Raw genomic sequence first — 17,981 nt, forward strand, 5'->3', positions numbered from 1 at the left:
TTTATCCTGGATCTTTCTATCTTCTTCCACTTCATAAATTTTATTTTCCATATTTTTATCTTATGTTGATAATTCTCTATTTCTTCATTAAACATTCTTTTGTTCTTTTATTACTTTGTATTATTTCCCAGAATACCTTATACTTGTATTTAAATACAGTTGCCAATAAATTCACATTTTTTCATTTAACCATTTGAATACCTTATACAAATTTAATGATGCAGTATATAGTATTGGATTTAGCAAACCTAATCCTCCTTCTTATTCTTTATTCATGTATAATACACCCCCTTTAACAGGACTTAATCTCTAGTCCCATATGAAAGAGAAGAATGTTTCTAATAAACGTTTTTCATGCATTCTTGGAATCATAACAATACTAGGTAAATGCTATCTAATCTATTAATACTAAATGAATCAAATTTACCTTTTTTCTTACAAGCTAATTTGTACATTTTCCATTATAAAGAAATATCTTTTATTTCCTTTATTATATAACATCTCTTTTTATTGCCTTCTTTATCAAACTGTATCCCTAGAACAGATATTTATTTCATGGAAATTTGTATACCTGCTATTTTTATTAGGTCACACAGTCATTTACTTTTCTCTTTATTAAGAGTCATATCTCTTTCCTTTAAACAATCAACTAAATAGATAAGAACTTTTCTCATCCAGTCTGTAGTTTCAGTTGTTATAATAATATCATCTGCATATGACATCAGAACTGGAATTTCAGCTTCTGTTTGAATTATAAAATTTGCCTTCTTAATTTTCTGATTAACCTCTCTAACTATTGTATTCATAACTAAAGCAAATAGAATACTACTAATAGGGCACCCCTGTCTTATATCATTGTTCATGTCTACTTTTTTACTTAACCAACCATTTCCTAAGACTCTTACTTTATTATTGTTGTATGTTGTTATACATACTTGCTTGATTTTATATATATCCATTACTTCCCACAGTATATCATGCTGTATTGAATCAAATGTTTTGTTAATGTCACCTACCATAAGTTTTTGTATCTTCTTTCTTTCTTTCTTTCTTTCTTTCTAATAATATCAATTATTTCTCTCACTATCATTATCAACTCTTGACATCCTTTTCCTTTAATATCACATATACTTTACCCCATTGTATATTGTACCTTATTCTCAAATATTTTTTGCATTATTTTCGAAAATATCTTATAGTCTGTGTTTTTAAAACAATTGGTCCCTAACTTTATACACTACCTTACTTTACAAAATCAACACAAGCAAAACCCAAATAAATTCTGGAGCTCGCTCAACTCTTTGTTAAGCCCAGGGTCTAGTAATAATCTTTGCCCAGACCCAAATAAAACACCCATTGAAATTGCTGCAACCTTCAACTCCTATTTCATAGATACTGTAGCCAGTCTAACCGCTACCTTTTCCAAGACCAGCTTGTTCACCACAGACCTCTCCACAGCTAACACCAGTACACTCCCTATTCCCAACTTTACCCTGTCACCTGTACCCACCTTGACTATTAAACAATTGTTTCTAAAACTCAAACCATGCTCAAATGCCCTGGACAATATATCCACCAAATACCTGCAAATCTCAGCAAACTCAATCGCTTACCCTATCAGCATACTTGTCAACAGATCTATCCAAGAATCCTATATGCCCATCATCTGGAAAAAAGCTTATATCCTCCCTCTACACAAGGGGGGCACCAACATAGACATCAACAACTTCCATTCCATTTCTATACTATCACCCATCTCTAAGATTCTGGGAAATGTAATAATTTTCATCTTCTTCACCATCTGACTCACAACCACATCCTCTCCCCCACCCAACACAGATTTAGGCCAGGACATAGTACCACCACTGCCCTCATATCCTTCATGGACACTGTCCACTGAGCCAGTGAAGCTGGTAAAATCATATCTTCACTATTTCTTGACCTTTCTAAAGCTTTCAATACTATATCCCACTCTCTCCTTCTAACAAAATTCTCTAACATAGCCACCTCACCTCAAAATCTAAACTGGTTCACTAATTACCTCACTAACAGGCAACAATCAACCAAATGGCAGAACTCTTACTCCCCTTTCCTAAACACCACCACTGGTGTTCCTCAAGGCTCCATTTTAGGCCTGCTTTATCAATAACATCCACACCACACTCTCTCAAGGCTCAGTCATCCAGTACACAGATGACTCCACTATCATCTGTACTGCAAACAACTCCTCAGAACAACACCAACTCACTCAAAATGCCCTCACCTCCACCAAAATTTGGATGTCTAATATCATCTTGCCCTGAACCCCAACAAAACCAAACTAGTAATCTTTGCTCCCAAAAAGTCCACACCCCTACAAAAAGAGAACTTCACCATTCAATCGCAAAATGGTACCACCATCGACATAGTACCTATCACAAACCTTCTAGATGTCATCATAGATGAAAACCTCACATTCGACCTGCAAATCCAGTTCAATATTAAAAAGACACATCAAAAGCTTGGCACTCTCTACAGACACAAACATCTACTCAGTGCCTCAGCCCAACTTTCTCTTGCCTCTTCTTTTCTATTACACTCTCTTTTATATGGTGCCCCCCTCCTCACCAACATTCAGTCCTCTCTAAAGTCTAAACTAGACTCATGCCACAACAAAATTGCTAAGTTTGTAACTAATGCCTCCTACTCATCCCACCACTTCTTACCATTATGCAACCTAAAATGGCTTGAATTCTCTAACTATCTCACCTTTATCCAACTGACTACAGCTCACAAACTCTTTCATAATCCATCCATATGCCTGTCTCTATCTTCTATACTTACTTTATACCATCCTAACAGACCACTCCACTCTAACAACCAATTGCTCATAAATGTAGAAAAACCCAAACTTCCAGCTGATCTTTACTCCTTTACCTCTGCAAAACTTAGGAACTCCCTCCACCAACACTTAGATCCACCTGCTCAGTAACCCTCTTCACGACATCTCTGAAACATCTCTCCTCATCTTGGCTGTGCACATGTGCTAACACTGCATCTCATATAACCTAACTTCAACCATCACAACTATTCACACCCCCACTCTACTACTCTGACATCCTCCTTTCACATCCACTTGTATTTTTACTTACTCCACCTCTCTATCCTGTCCACTTCCCTCTTCTACTAACCCTCATTGTCCCATAATTGATCCCTCCTGTCTACTTCCTTCTCTTCCTAACTCTTACAGACCAACCATTGAACCAGGTGTGACAGTCAGGTACTCTCACAGCCTACCTTAATATCATACCACCACTTATATCTGCAACAATATCCACCAACTTTGCTGATTCCTGCAACAGGACTCATATAGTCTACTGCTCAGCTATTATACCTCCTAAACATGTGAAAAGTTTAAGTACCTAGTCCCTAATTCATTCCTATATCTGCTTTTCACCCACTGCATGAAGTGTCATGTATATACTCTGTATTGCTTGTATAATATCTTTGATTTGAGAATGATTATTTATGTACTGTTTTTTTTTTCACCAATTGTACAAGCTGCCAATAATATGCACTAAATGTCTTTATTAAAGTAACTTATTTAATGTATGTGAAATGTCTTATTTGTGGAGCTTTTCTCCCTGGGACTCCACTGAAAATGGGCACTTCTGGCCCAGCTGGACCATCCCAGTAAACAAATTCAACTAAATAAATAAATAAATAAATACCTTTTTCTCCCTTTTCCATATAAATTTTAATATCCTACTACACAATTCCCTATGCTTTAAGCCTTCATTTAACTATTCATTAAATACACAAGTATTTTTTTGTGATTTGTCTAGATTCTTATACATTTTGATCCATTACCATATAGATTCAGTACTCATCCTATATTTAACTGTTTAAACATATTTTCTAATTCATATAATGTAATCTTAGTTTTCAAATACTCAATTGATTTGTTTATAAAATTGTTTACTTCCCATGTCCTTACACTTTGTCTCTTTTTCTTACTAAACATTTTTTACACATACCTTACAAGAATACACCCACGGTAGTGGTGCTGCGGTAGCATTGTCGCCTCACAGTAAGACGTCGCATTCGATTCTCAGCTAGAGCATCTTCTGTGTGGAGGCATGCATGAATGGGCGTGCCTTCATTGGAGATTGTGCGTCAGGGCTGATAACTCAGCACGTAAAAATCCCCTACCAAACATTAGCGGACCGGAGTTCCGCTGTGGTGACCCCTAACTGGGATAAGCCGAAAGAAACAACAACAACAACCTTACAAGAATTTCCATAATGTGTTTCTGACTTTTCTTTAGATTACCTTCTTTATTTTTCATTTCTGTCATCATACTACCATCTTCTTCAATGACCTTACTTAGATAAGGTGAAACTTCTTCCTTTCTACCTTGTAAAAATATTTTTGTTTACATAACAATTCCTTAATTTTTTTTTCATAATTTTTCTTATAAATTTATTTTTCTCTTTCATAATATGCTCCATTAGTTTTCTAAATTATCTAACACATCTCTATATGTTTTGGCATACTCCTGCTTTTCTTTCTTTGCTTTTCTTTATTTCTTTCTTACTTTATTCTGACAATGTAAATAACTATCTTTTAAAAGTAGCCCATCATTCCAACCAATTAACATAAAATGCTTTCAGAGCAATGCGGTCCTTCTATAATCGATTAATTTCTTTCTTTCCTTTTTCATTGAATTCATTTCCATTTATTCTTTTTTACCCTTTCCTATCTTTATATCTTTTTTATTATGATATATTTCCAACCATATTGCCAAATGATCTGACTAACCTGTTACAATAGTTTCTTCTTCTATTATACATATTTCTTCTGATACTACAAAATAGTCAATTTCAGATTTTAAAGTACCTCTTCTATAAGTCCATGTTTTTTATTCCATATAACCAATTTTTAATATTTCAGTACTTCTATTATCTTTTTACGCGTTTTCTTCTTTTCTTTCTATTTCCCTTTAAATCAAAATTGAAATCTGCTATAATTGTTATATGCATATTTACAACTACATAATCCAATATTTCTGAAATAAATTTTCCCTTCCTTGCCTAATCATGTAAGCATATATGGCAATAATTCTACAGACCTTTTCTTGCCATCTTACATCTATAATTGTCAATCTTCCTATTTTAACTAAAATAATACCCAAAATCTTTACTATTCTTCTACATAATACTGCTGTTCCTGAACAAGGTTTGTTCCCAATATTCTATATTATTTCTCCATCCCTTATTTGAGTCTGTAATCTTTCTTCATATGTCTAAAAGCTTATATCTGCCAGAATAATAATATATACATTACATTTGTAACATCATTCTAAAATTGCTATTCTTCTTTAAATACTTTTCAAACTATTTACGTTCATTGAAAGAATCCTTAAGTTATTCCTTTCCCCGTTTCTTAATTTAAGAGATATCACTTATTCTTATACTAGTTTCTTAAAAAAATTACTTATTCCCTTTCTACTTTTCCTTTATATTAATGGCTTTAATTTTTTTCTATCTTTTACTCTTTTACCAATAGAATTATTTTTTCTTCTTACCATTTTCCAACTTATATCTTCATCACTAACTTCTGATTTGATTTCTAAATCCTCTTCTTCATTATTTTTTCAGTATCTCCCTTTTTTCCTTCAAGGTTTCATCTACTTCTGTCTAATCTTCATTCCTGTTTTATTCTTTATCCTTGCTCTGATTCACAGTACTTAACACAGTCTCCTTTTCTTCACAATTCATCTATAAATGTCCTGTTTCTTTACATTTATAACATTCAAGTTCACATTTCTTTGCTTCATGTCCTGTTTTACCACATGTATAACATTTCTTTTTATCACAATTAATAACTAAATATCTTTCTTTTCTACCAGAAAAAAAACATGTCTTTGGGTGTCCCCAATATTTTTCAACACCTATGTTACCATCAATATTTATAATGCTTGGAATATGTGCATTTTTTTTTCTGTTTCCATTTTTTAAATGGCATTGCAACCCCATGGCCCAGTCCATAAACCTCTGTCATGATAAACTTTTGAAATGCCTTTTATTTTTCTACATATATATTTTTAAATGTTCTTTTAAAGTATCCCTTTCCACCTCAGTTCAAAACTGAATATGGATTTGTTTTTTAGTTTCTCAAAAAGAAGATTTTATGAAATATTCATTCCATGGATCATTTTGTCTTTTTTCATATTCACATAGACACTTCTCCATATCTTGCACAGTCTCAAAAATGTCACAACAATGTCTCTTTATTAATCAAAATAAAAGCTCTCACCTTTTGTGTTTTCACACCCAAAGGTAAAATTTCATTGCCCCATACCTCATATCTGTTCAACTCCTGACTTCCTTTACTTTATATTCTTACTAAAAATGTTCTCTTTACACTGTTCTCTTTTTTCTTTTATCTCATTCTGTCTTGTGTGGTTGCTACTGTCTCTGCATATGCTTTTTTTGCTTTTCCACTGTCTCCTTCCAAAGTTGTTTCTACACCCTCCTCATAATTATTTTTTCATGATGTCCCCCCACGATACTTCATTCTCTGTTTCACTATGGTTAATTAAGTCCTGAAGTAAATCATCCTGCAACCCTCCGGATTGGTGGGTTGTAACTGTACATTCCTCTCCAACTGTCTTGTTAGTTCATTCAAACAAATTTGCTAAAAAGCTTCTAATGAATCTTCAACCTCTGCTACATTTTTTTAACTGGCATTCACCCCCAGCCCTTTCAGTTGCTTTTCCATCTCCACCACCATTCTCCCAGCCACCTCCACTCTGGGAATGCGACATGCACATGCACTCATATATGATAGCAGCAGGAGTACCGATCATGACTAGAGAAAGTCCCCCTAGTGAGTATGAATACCATCACAGGTCTCCCATGAAAAGAGGCCATAGGCTTAATGGGACTAACCTACTCAACAAAGTGTAAATAAATGAATAAATAAAATTATCCAGGTCCCTTTTGAAGGAAGATAGTGTATTGCACAGTTTTATTTGCAGAGGGGGACTATTCCAGAGGTGAGGGACATGCTGAGTAATCCATTTCCCTCTTCACTGTGTTTAATTGATCTGTTGGAGCTGGCTTAGGTCCTTTGCCTAAAGTTAGTTGAACCGTTTGATTTATGAAGGTACAAAATTTATAGATATACAGATATACATGTCATACAAATATATGTACTAGCTGTGCATTCTTAGGGGGTTTTAAGCCTGTCATCTTCTTTGTTAGGAATTTCTGGGATTTTTCCAGTTGTTTGATATTTCTGGTGACATAGATCCCAATGGGTACATTGTATTCTATAACTGGTCTGATCAGTGCTCAACACAAAGGAACAATACCATTTAGTTTTAGAGGTAATAAAATGTCAAAGGTGTGTTTAGACAAGTGCACAGTTTATATAATGTGATGCTATCAACATTTTATTTAGTATTTTGTGTTTCACTCGGATTGGTATAGGAGGGGTATACATGTGTGTGGATTTATGTAGTGTTTCACTTTGTTTTGTTGGTGTTTGTCAAGACAGTACACTGCCAGTGTGAGGTGCAACTGTGCGCCAGTAGTGTTTTTCTGCTTTGTGTCTAATATTTGTTCCTTTTCCGTATGTGCAACCATAAAGTTGATATATATATATATATATATATATATATATATATATGTATATATATATATATATATATATATATATATATATATATGTATAACACACACACACATATATATTTATATAACACACACACACACATATATATATATATATATATATATATATATATATATATATTTATAAACACGCGCACACACACACACACACACACACACACACATATATATATATATATATATAGAGAGAGAGAGAGAGAGCAAACGAGAGATAGGCAGATACATATAAGTTTAGGAAACATGCGCTTTACATTTTACTGCATTTCTGAAATTATTTTGGTAGGCAACATTTGCAGGATCAGTGTTTTGTGTGGGTGAGATAATGTATGTGCATATTTCTTTATATTGTTACATTATTTTAATGTCTGCTTTTATATATATATATATATATATATATATATATATATATATATATATATATATATAGATAGATAGTTATAGATATACAGATATACAGATATAGATGTCATACAAATATATGTACTAGCTGTGCATTCTGGCTGTGCACATCTGTATGAATAAGTTCTCTGTGGGCAGCTTGTTCTCATATCCAAAAGATATGCATCTTACTTTGGCAAGCTAATCCATAAACTGACCCTTGGTTTGTTCTGACAAGGTTTTCTGTTTGGGTCTTCCTGCAAAGGACTAACTGATTTAAGAAATAGATGTAAATAAATAACTACATACATGCTTGCACTGACATATGCATGTTTGCATAGAGTAAATACATTCGGGAGACAAGGACGTAAATAGGAAAATTATTATACTTTACAGGATAAAACTATTAAAAAGGCATGAATGTAAACATACTGCCATCCATTCATTTAAAGATTCTTGGACATTCCCCTAAATAATACACTGGATACTGGTATCTGATATGAAACTGTGGACTGGCAAGTCTGTAGGCACTCACCTGCTTCTTTTATGTGTTTGTAAACATCATCTGAGCCAGCAGAAGAGTATGGAATATCATCATGGGCAACAAAATCAATCTAAATAAAAAATATAAAACATGTCACTTATTATATAGGAAAAAAATTAAAAGCATTGCATTGTCTACAAATTTGTCAAGTTTTGCATTCTAGGCCTCTCTCTGTTGCCCTCTGTTTTACCTGCCTCCTTGCTTCCGTCACAAATGATACCACAGATCTGTTCTCGTTACTACATATGTTTTGTTAATTGAGTTCTTCATGTATAGAAAAACAGTGGCTAGGTATTTATGACAAGAATTTTACAACTGAATGCTCTATAATCTTAAAAGTTAATGATGTAAGCTTTTTACAGGCAATCACAGCAAGAAGGGTGAATAAAACCTGAATTTAACACATTTCACCAATCACTGCTTTACACAGCTCCTGATGTTACCTTGATAATCTAGAAAGCTAATATAAAATAAAGACAGCACTGGACAAGTCCATTTTATGACATCTTTTACTTATAAGTATGCATTTTTAAGAAACAAAAACTTTATAAATATACTGCATTCATTTATTAAGTATATGCTTTTAAAACCACATTTTTTGCCATTGATCTTGTGACTCATATTACATTACTGCAGACTCAAGCCAGAGAAACAATATTGCAGATCTGCTCAAGTTAGAGAAAAAATGTGGTGTGCATTTCTTATAATCAGCTACATACAGAATTATTTATAGTGTTGTATAGCAGAAAACTAAACTTGGTGGGATTTATGAACGCAACAGTCATTAATGGATTTTGAAATTAATGATTATACACATTTCCACATTTTACTTTCCCTAGAGTTATTAAAACTTTGTTAGCAGATGCTAAAAGCATAAAGAGTTTCTGTCACAAAGTAGAATGAGATAATTTGAACCAAAGATCTTAAAGTCATAAAAGGTACAACCATTACTTTTCTTTTTACCAGTCATTTCCCTCAACCTAACAAAAATTTGCTGTTTTGATTGTTTAATGCTGCTATTATCTTACCAAAATATTTAGGTAGTAGTGAAATTATACACTGAGCAATTTGCAGTCAAATATGGTAGATGCATGCAAAGTATATGTTTTAATAATGTAATGTTCACTATAAGAATAAGCTTATCCTGGTAACAGATTAGAAAAAAGGACACAGAATAACACATTTTTGATGATTCATTTAGTAACAACAGTGAAGAGTGATAACGTCATCACAATTGAAGAATTGTAGCTGTTTAAGAGCACTTATTATATACAGTGTGGCTTTTGTTACTGTCCCGATTCCAGTCCAAAGTATTTTAAGAATTGTAGTTCACTCTATTTGTATCTATAGTTGCCATTGCATAAATTGTTGGCTAGTAAGAAAGTAGAGGAGCTGAAGGTTATTTCAGAGATGGTGCACATTTACTTGAAAACTATAATGATGAACTGAAAAAAAAAAGAATCATCAGCAGGGTTTCAGATGCCTTAAGTGTAGAAACAGTTTGTATTAGAAGATCAAAGATGGTGGCAAGCACCCTTTTTCCTTTCCTATGATGGGGTGGCCCTGGAGATGGATAATTATGCTGAATGCAGATAAGGTCCCCTGAAGGAACAATTTCCACTCTGTGTTACTGCAAGCATGTATTATCACTGTAACTTTAGCTAACACAATACCATATCTGCTTAGCACTCATGAGGTATGTCATTCATCTTTATTCCTATAAAATCTTCTGTTCTACAAGGAGATGACAATTTTTCATCCTGGCCAAAGAAACATAAATCTATCATAATTTATGGTGCTCTGTAACCTGCAATAATTAAAAGCATGCCTGTACTTGATTTCAGTGTGTTTTCCACATACATTCTCAAACTTGATCATATGCTACATATTCTGACCACTTATCACACACCACAAAACACACTTAATGAAGAAAGGTCAAGAGGTATCTCTAGTTTGAGATGTGCTGTTTTCAAAGTCCTTCATTTAAACATGAATCAAATTCATTTTGAGATATTATAAATCTTGATTACTAAAGTTTGAATGTCTGAATCTAATTGTTTTTTGACAACACTAGGCATTGTAGATCACACCTTAATTAAAATACCACAGTTCTAAAGAACTGCAGATCATGTCACAAAAATCTAAGTTGGCAAGTTCATAACTTTACCTATACCCACTATAATCTACTGTAGTCCTGTTTGATGTTACCCTAGTTAAGTATTTATATATTGAGATTACACTAATCTTTAGTACTAATTTTAGACCTACTCAAGTTATCTTCTTCAGACCAGAACTGTTAATATTTTGCTACTTTTTTATTGGGCAACTAAACTTTGGTAAAAAAGTGCTTAGTTTCCTGTAATTTATCCATGGAACTTCCCAAAACTCCACATCAAAAATAGTTAGAAAGAGATTCTAAGTAATGTATTTTAAGTTCAGCAGGGACTGGAATTAAGTTCACAGTACCCAAGATCTGTAAATTTTGTATGATATCACATGGGTTATCTAATGGTAATCTGATATCAGTTAATTGGAGGTTTGGGAGAGCATAGATTTAGAAAGGCACTTAGGATTAACAACAATTTAATTTAACTCATTCATATATTTAAATCCATACACAAAAGGTGATCTTGGAAAAGCAAGCTTTGTAACTCTCTCTCAAAGGCCTCTCAAGGACCTTCAGTTGGATCCCAGTAAAGCAAATGGCCAACTTCCTACAAGGATCATTCCTCTTCAAGCTTGTATATCATAAAACTTTCACACCTTCTGCAACCAAACTCATCATCATAACTACCACCCCCCACTTATAATCTTCAAACACAAACACAATATGACCCTATTTTTCAGATCTCAAGAAATACAATACAAAAGAATATTCTCTACAGAGCTTTTCCATATTAGTACCCAAATTCTGGCATTCACTATCCAACTACATCAAAACCTCACCAACTATGCTGACTTCAGACTTCACCTTAAATCTTATCTAACCAACAAAGCCAATCCAAACATTATTGTTCTAGCAATATCACCTAAAACTCTCTCAACTTACTAAAAGACTAACAATTGATTTTTTTCGAATGCATTTGACAATTATATCAGCGCTCTTCATTTTGGTCTGGAAAACATTGTACAAATTGTAAAAATATCTTTTTGAACTTATTGTTTCTTAATATATATATATATATATATATATATATATATATATATATATATATATATATATATATTAGCCATTGAAAAATGTAGATATACTATGTATTGTAATCAAACTATTTTGCTACTTAAAACTTTGTTTTGTACCAAGTATTATGTCTGCTTTGCTGTTTACTTCACACTGTACCTTTTTTATTATGTTTTTGTTTCATTGTGATATCTTGGCTTGAGCCTGAAAGTGATCATAAATGATCACTGTCCTACTCCAGTAAACAAACTGAAATACAATTTTAAAAAGTAACTGATTAATTATAACAAACATAGTGACATGATAGGGTCTTTCACTGAGTTCAGCTAAGAGCACATTTTCTTGAGGCTTATTTAGTGTCCATCTTCTTTCTATATTTTTTTCTGAATAATTTGATGCAGCATTGTGGGTTTTTTTTTTTGTCAGTCAGTACCAAACCTGGAACAAAATGCAGACCAACTGCAATCAGCAATTCGAAATTTTAAAATAATAACTCATTGCAATCTACATTCAACTTGGATCTATGAATGTGAAACAGAAAATTTACCCCAGGACAATCTCTGTACTATAAATGCTTTATCCTATACATGGGTCCCCTGAAATTATCTGTGGTATGATCCCAGTTATTCGCATTAGGATATAATATATAATTATCTACCATGTGATGGATAAGTCCAAATGGGATAGTTTCATTCAAGCACCCAAAAGGAAACTGGCTAGGCCAAAAATGTCCCTTAAGGGCAGCTAGCCTAGTACTTACCTATGAACCTATATTCAAGACCAAAGTTGTTCTCTTTGAAATAAAGACTCACATAAGGAGTACTGCCACAGCATTTTCTGATAAGTTATTATCTCTTACCAAGTGACTGGCCTTCATTAAAGTATCTACCTCACAAGTACTTGTTGCCAACAAGTTTTTAAGTTTGTTTGTTTTTTTTCTTTTAGTTCTTCTGAATGTGCACCAAATATAGTTGTTAAAGTGTGTTCTTTTTGGGGGGCAGCTGTTTTTTTGATGTGTGTGTGTGTGTGTGTGTGTGTGTGTGTGTGTGTGTGTGTGTGTGTGTGTGTGTGTGTGTGTGTGTGTGTGTGTATATATATATATATATATATATATATATAGTATGCTTTTTGCAGTGTGAGCTAAACTGTATCATGTAATGTGGCTGGGTTACTATTGTAAATGGTTGCAGCTTTTGTTTAAAAACATATGCCCTCTATTTCCATTTGTATTTAAATAAACTAATAACTGTTTAGCTTTGTTTTTGACTTGGCCATTGGCTAAAATTGATCCTAACAACTTCTTCAATCAGGAATACAGCTTCACTAAAGACAGAAAATAGATAAATACAAAGATTTTGCAGCAAACATTGATTATTGATTCAATTTTCTTTTCTGATGTGTCTTAGCTTCAAATTGGGAGTGCTGTACTTCCTATCGCACATAAATTGAGCTTCATCAATGGTTCTGCGTCCTGGAGAAGCCCTTGCCTAACTAGAAGCTCTGTTTCATAAATATGCATGGTTTTCTACCTATGTAGCCAGCAAGGCACAAGCACCAGTGGATCCAACAGTGCCTCATGTAGAACCTACCACGAGGTACACAGTAAGCAGAACAGGAAAAGGTTTCATCGCTGGAAACACCCATGGGTCAGTGGCTATTGCTGTTGTCTGACTATGTTGGAGTTCTTCAAGGTTTATATACTTACACCGCTTATTGTCTCTTGTTCTTATTTTATTGCAATTTACTTTCAATTTGTTTTACTTTAAAGTTGCTTTTTTTCTTGGAGCTTTAAAAATTATTGGATAGTGCCAGTTAGCAAAGATTTGTTAGCAGAATTGATTGTTGTGCCAGTGTATCTCTGTAACTGTGATATAACTGTTTTTGTACACAGCTTTTGTGCATGGAATTATTGTCTATAAATTGTGTTACTGGTTTTAAGTCAGAGGCATGCAGATAAGAGAAATTCTGTTCCCGCAAAGTGTCCTTTTTCAACCCCTAGCCCATTAACCCTTGTGAGACTCAAACCCTGCACCTTGTGTTTGTAAGGCAAACACCTTAACCATTAGGCCACCCTCCCAACCCATGTGATATTATAGCCTAGTGTCCTGTACAGGAATAGCTCATACTTTATGACCACTGCTTCTTAGAATAGATGCTGTCTCCCCTACAACCCTGAATACGTTAAAGGAGGTATCAACAATGAATGAATAAATGGCATTTGCTATGTGTAGTAAAGTTGCATATGCTGTGTTTAGCAGTTTAACATATTGCTGCAGTCAGCCACAGACTGCACATTTATCTCAGAATCAGGAGATGGCCTTTTCCCTACATTTCTTCACACACAAGTCCTATACATTGTACACCATGTCTCTAAATTTCACTAGCATTCTTAGCTTAGTGACAATAAGGCTCTAGAACTTTCATTTAAGTTACAAGTAATTATCCTTGACCTCTCAGTGCCTTCATCATATTACATGGTCTTAGCTTCAGTTCATTTTGTTGTGATTCCATTCCTGTTAAGAATTCCAGGCATAGTCCATATCATTTACAAGAAGTCTATAAAATATAGTAGCCTACAATGCTGTACGTGTAATGCAAAGTTATATAATACAATCATTATTAGAAACATTAATTTGTGTATTTTCAGCACATTTTCCAATATAAATACTGCTAAATTCACAGAATCAGTATTATATTTTAATGGCTTAGATAAATGAATACAAAATCATATTTTATTCTTTCATTTATTATATGGACTTTTCTGCTCATTACCTTTTGAGTACTATTTTCAGATTCACTTTACAGATATGATCATTAGGTATGCATTCACATATCCTTCTGGTGTTTGGTTGTGACATGAAGAATGAAGGCTAATGTATTTGTGTATATCATAACTAAAATAAAGAAAAAGGTTATGAATGAATATGGTTACCACATTGAAGACATCAAGCCTTACATCTTCCAGTAAGGAAATATGTACAGAGCACTGTCTTCAATGTCTTCATGATAACAAATAGCAGCTTTATTACTTACAGCACTTGTAGTAGTTGCGATAATTGAATGAAAGTACATTTATATAACATAACTGCTAATCTAAATTAACGTTCAACATCACAGCACATCACATTATAAGGTATACAATGGTAGTGCTTCTTAAGCATACTATGTTCTCAGTGATAAAGTGCACAGCACGTGTGTGAGTCTGTAGGTAGTTGTAACAGAATGACATCTTCAGCACACTGTCACCATTTATAATGTTCTTGCTTATTATATTCATGACATTTGCACTGAATTTAAAATATAAAGTTTTTTTTAACTATGTGTCTTCTGTTAACCAAAAAAGATATATGCTAAGTCTACTATTTGTTTTGAACATGGGACTATCACAGAATTTTGCTTAGCAACATAGTATGATGACTGCCTGAGTGCACACATTGTCATTCAGTAGTCTTCTTGAGATGAATAAACAGTATATGTGCTCTCAGGCTTTACCATTGCTGTGGGAATGCAAACACAAAATCAAAAAGACAAGAGAAAAACTTTATTCTTGGGGTGGCATACTACCCCAATAGTTTATACTTTACCCAGTTTCAAAAGCAAGAGTTAATGGAGTCTTCCAACATAAGGCCAGTTCTGAAAAATTGCTGAGCAAGCCATTTCTTAAGACTTTGAAATTGTGCATTGACAATGAACATAAGTTTAAAATGTCAAAGAAACAGTGCGTCCTGTTGTAGTGAATGGGCTATTTTGGTGTTGGTGTTTGTGCTCGTCCTGGACACCAGAACTGGTACTGCAGGTGTCACTGTGGGGTGGCTGACTTTGGGTGTGCTCACTGAGTATTTGGCGGGGTCAGTGGTCTTTGGATTATGCAAGGAAGACGTAATGAGATTCGTTCACAATGAAGGCTTGTGAATCTCATTAAACACCCTTGGAATATCACGAATCCATAGCATTTGTTTTATTGGCTTAGAATCAATTAGTGTAAAGAGTATTCTGCCTCCTAATATGATGTCATACCATGGGTAGAGAGATTTAGTATAAGAGTAGTGTTACAGAATCACTACCCTGATCTTTCCTGAGCCCAGTTCTGATGTCACATACTGCTTATGACACCTCTTGCAGACTGCACACTGATGTATAGCACTCCCTAACCAACCCTACCTTCCAAAAGTCAGAGTTTTCAGTATTCTTTTCTGTGATGCCAGACAAGTACATTCTCTATTATCGTGGTAAATAAAGCACTCTGTCTTCTCCAGTCTCATACGTACAACTAAATTGTCTCCTTATAATAATGAATAGCAGACACAATTACAAACATTTTATGTGTTCCATGATATGGCAGCCCTAAATGTTACATGGAACAAAATGAGACATTTTAAAGTAAGAAAGTACTAAATAATAAACACAAAAACAATAAACTGCTAAAACCAAAGGAAAGCAACCTCCGTAAACCACACTCCACTTTTTATTAAAACATTAAGCGCTTTCATCCACGGTAAACTGGACTTCCTCAGAATGACAATTCATGAATTTCCTTGCCTTAAATACAGTAATAAAATCACATGACAAAAGTCAATTAAAACAAATTAAAATCAATTAAGACACATTTTGTCCATTATGCTCAAATCAATTGCCTAAAAGTCAAATACAAAACATCATAAATGTTTTCCATATGTGCTGTCCACTACACTAAAATATTACAGTTTGAGATTGTGAAGGGAATAAAGTTCTAAATGGCAAAGACAGCTTTCAACTTTAAATAACTTGTGATGAAAATCATTTCATTGAGACCAGGGAAATGGCAGCATTACATTTTAACTGCCATCTTAATTGTTTATACTCGAAATACATGTCTGATGGTCCTCCCCTAGGTCCCATAATTACATGGCATATTGAAATGAATTTGGAAAAGTGTTTCGGAAAACTCTTAATATGTTTAGATAAAGCATTATGTTCATCTTTCCTAGAGATGTCATGCTGGTGTTGATATAGCCTATTTTTAAATGCTCTTGATGTTTTTCCTTTATAAAAACATTCACACTGCTGACACTTAGCCACATGAATAATCCCCCTACCATCACAATAATATCTGCAACCCAGTTTGATACTTCCAAATCCTTCTAAGTATATGTCAGAAGCTTCTAGAATATGTCTGTACTAGGAACAGTGGCCACATTTGACCATTGCACCAACTGATGTAACAGTTAAGAGTTTTTCCATCAAGGTTTTGAAACAAACATCCTCTTGGTATACAATAATTAGTTTCTTTCCAACTTTCTCATAATACTCCTGCTCTATCCCAAACAGATGCCAATTTTTTGACTATGATGTTATGTATGGCATTAAAATGTAAATTGTATGACAATACCAAAGTTTCCTAAAATTGATTTCTTTATCTAGACTATTCATTGCCCTGTTGGATTGGTTGTTATGTGTTCCTAATAAAGGAAAATAATTCCCCCTCACTTCTTTTCCTCTCCACTTCAGAAAAAAATAGCAGTGAGAATCACCTCAGGATTTCCCCTTTGTTCAAACATCACCCTCAATTTGTTGCATTTATCCTTAAAACAAGTGTCCTCCCTAACCATCCGGCCCAACCTCACAGATTGGACCTTAACCAATGTCCTCTTTTGTAAATCGGGTGCCAACTAATGAAGTGTAAAAGGGAATTGGAATAGGTAGGTTTCCTATAAAGTGTAGATTCAAATCTTTGGGTCAGTTTGTTTTTTTTGTGATGAAGACATCTAAACAAATTGACCTTATCTGAATTTGTTTCCATCATAATCTTTAAAAATTGGGTGGTACCATTTATAAAATGAAAAAAAAAATGATCCAATCTATCACTAGTTTCTACCCAAAAAATAATGATGTCATCCAGGAAACATCTATACAAGACCAACAATCTCTGTATTAAGATGAGAAGACCAGGATGATTTCCTAATATGCCATTACCATATTGGCAAAAACAGGGGAGCATGCCGCCACCATGGCTACCACATTTGAATGAAAAGTTGGTTTACATAGGTAATAAAATTATTCTCCAAGACTGCCTCCATCAAACTTCTAAGAGTTAAACTTTCAGTATGCCCAGTACCAGAATGAATGCACAAAAACTCATAAAACCACTCAATACTGATGTCATGGGGTATTACAGAGAATAAATCTCTTACATCTATTGTAACAAAAATAAGATTGTCAG

General features: G+C 33.8%; 1 protein-coding gene across 2 annotated transcripts in view; it reads right to left on the reverse strand.

Annotated features, from left to right (window-relative positions):
• The window catches only part of PCYT1B (phosphate cytidylyltransferase 1B, choline), a 1,205,847-nt gene that overhangs the window by 250,654 nt on the left and 937,212 nt on the right, over positions 1 to 17,981 (reverse strand). For both annotated transcript variants that reach the window (XM_044072303.1, XM_044072302.1), the window contains exon 5: positions 8,593 to 8,671. In XM_044072303.1, coding sequence (XP_043928238.1) covers positions 8,593 to 8,671 — 79 coding nt within the window. The remainder of the gene's footprint in view (positions 1 to 8,592; positions 8,672 to 17,981) is intronic.

The sequence above is a fragment of the Protopterus annectens genome, chromosome 5.part0 (assembly GCF_019279795.1).
Source record: "Protopterus annectens isolate FY-2018-M chromosome 5.part0, PAN1.0, whole genome shotgun sequence".
NCBI classification, from domain to species: domain Eukaryota; kingdom Metazoa; phylum Chordata; order Ceratodontiformes; family Protopteridae; genus Protopterus; species Protopterus annectens.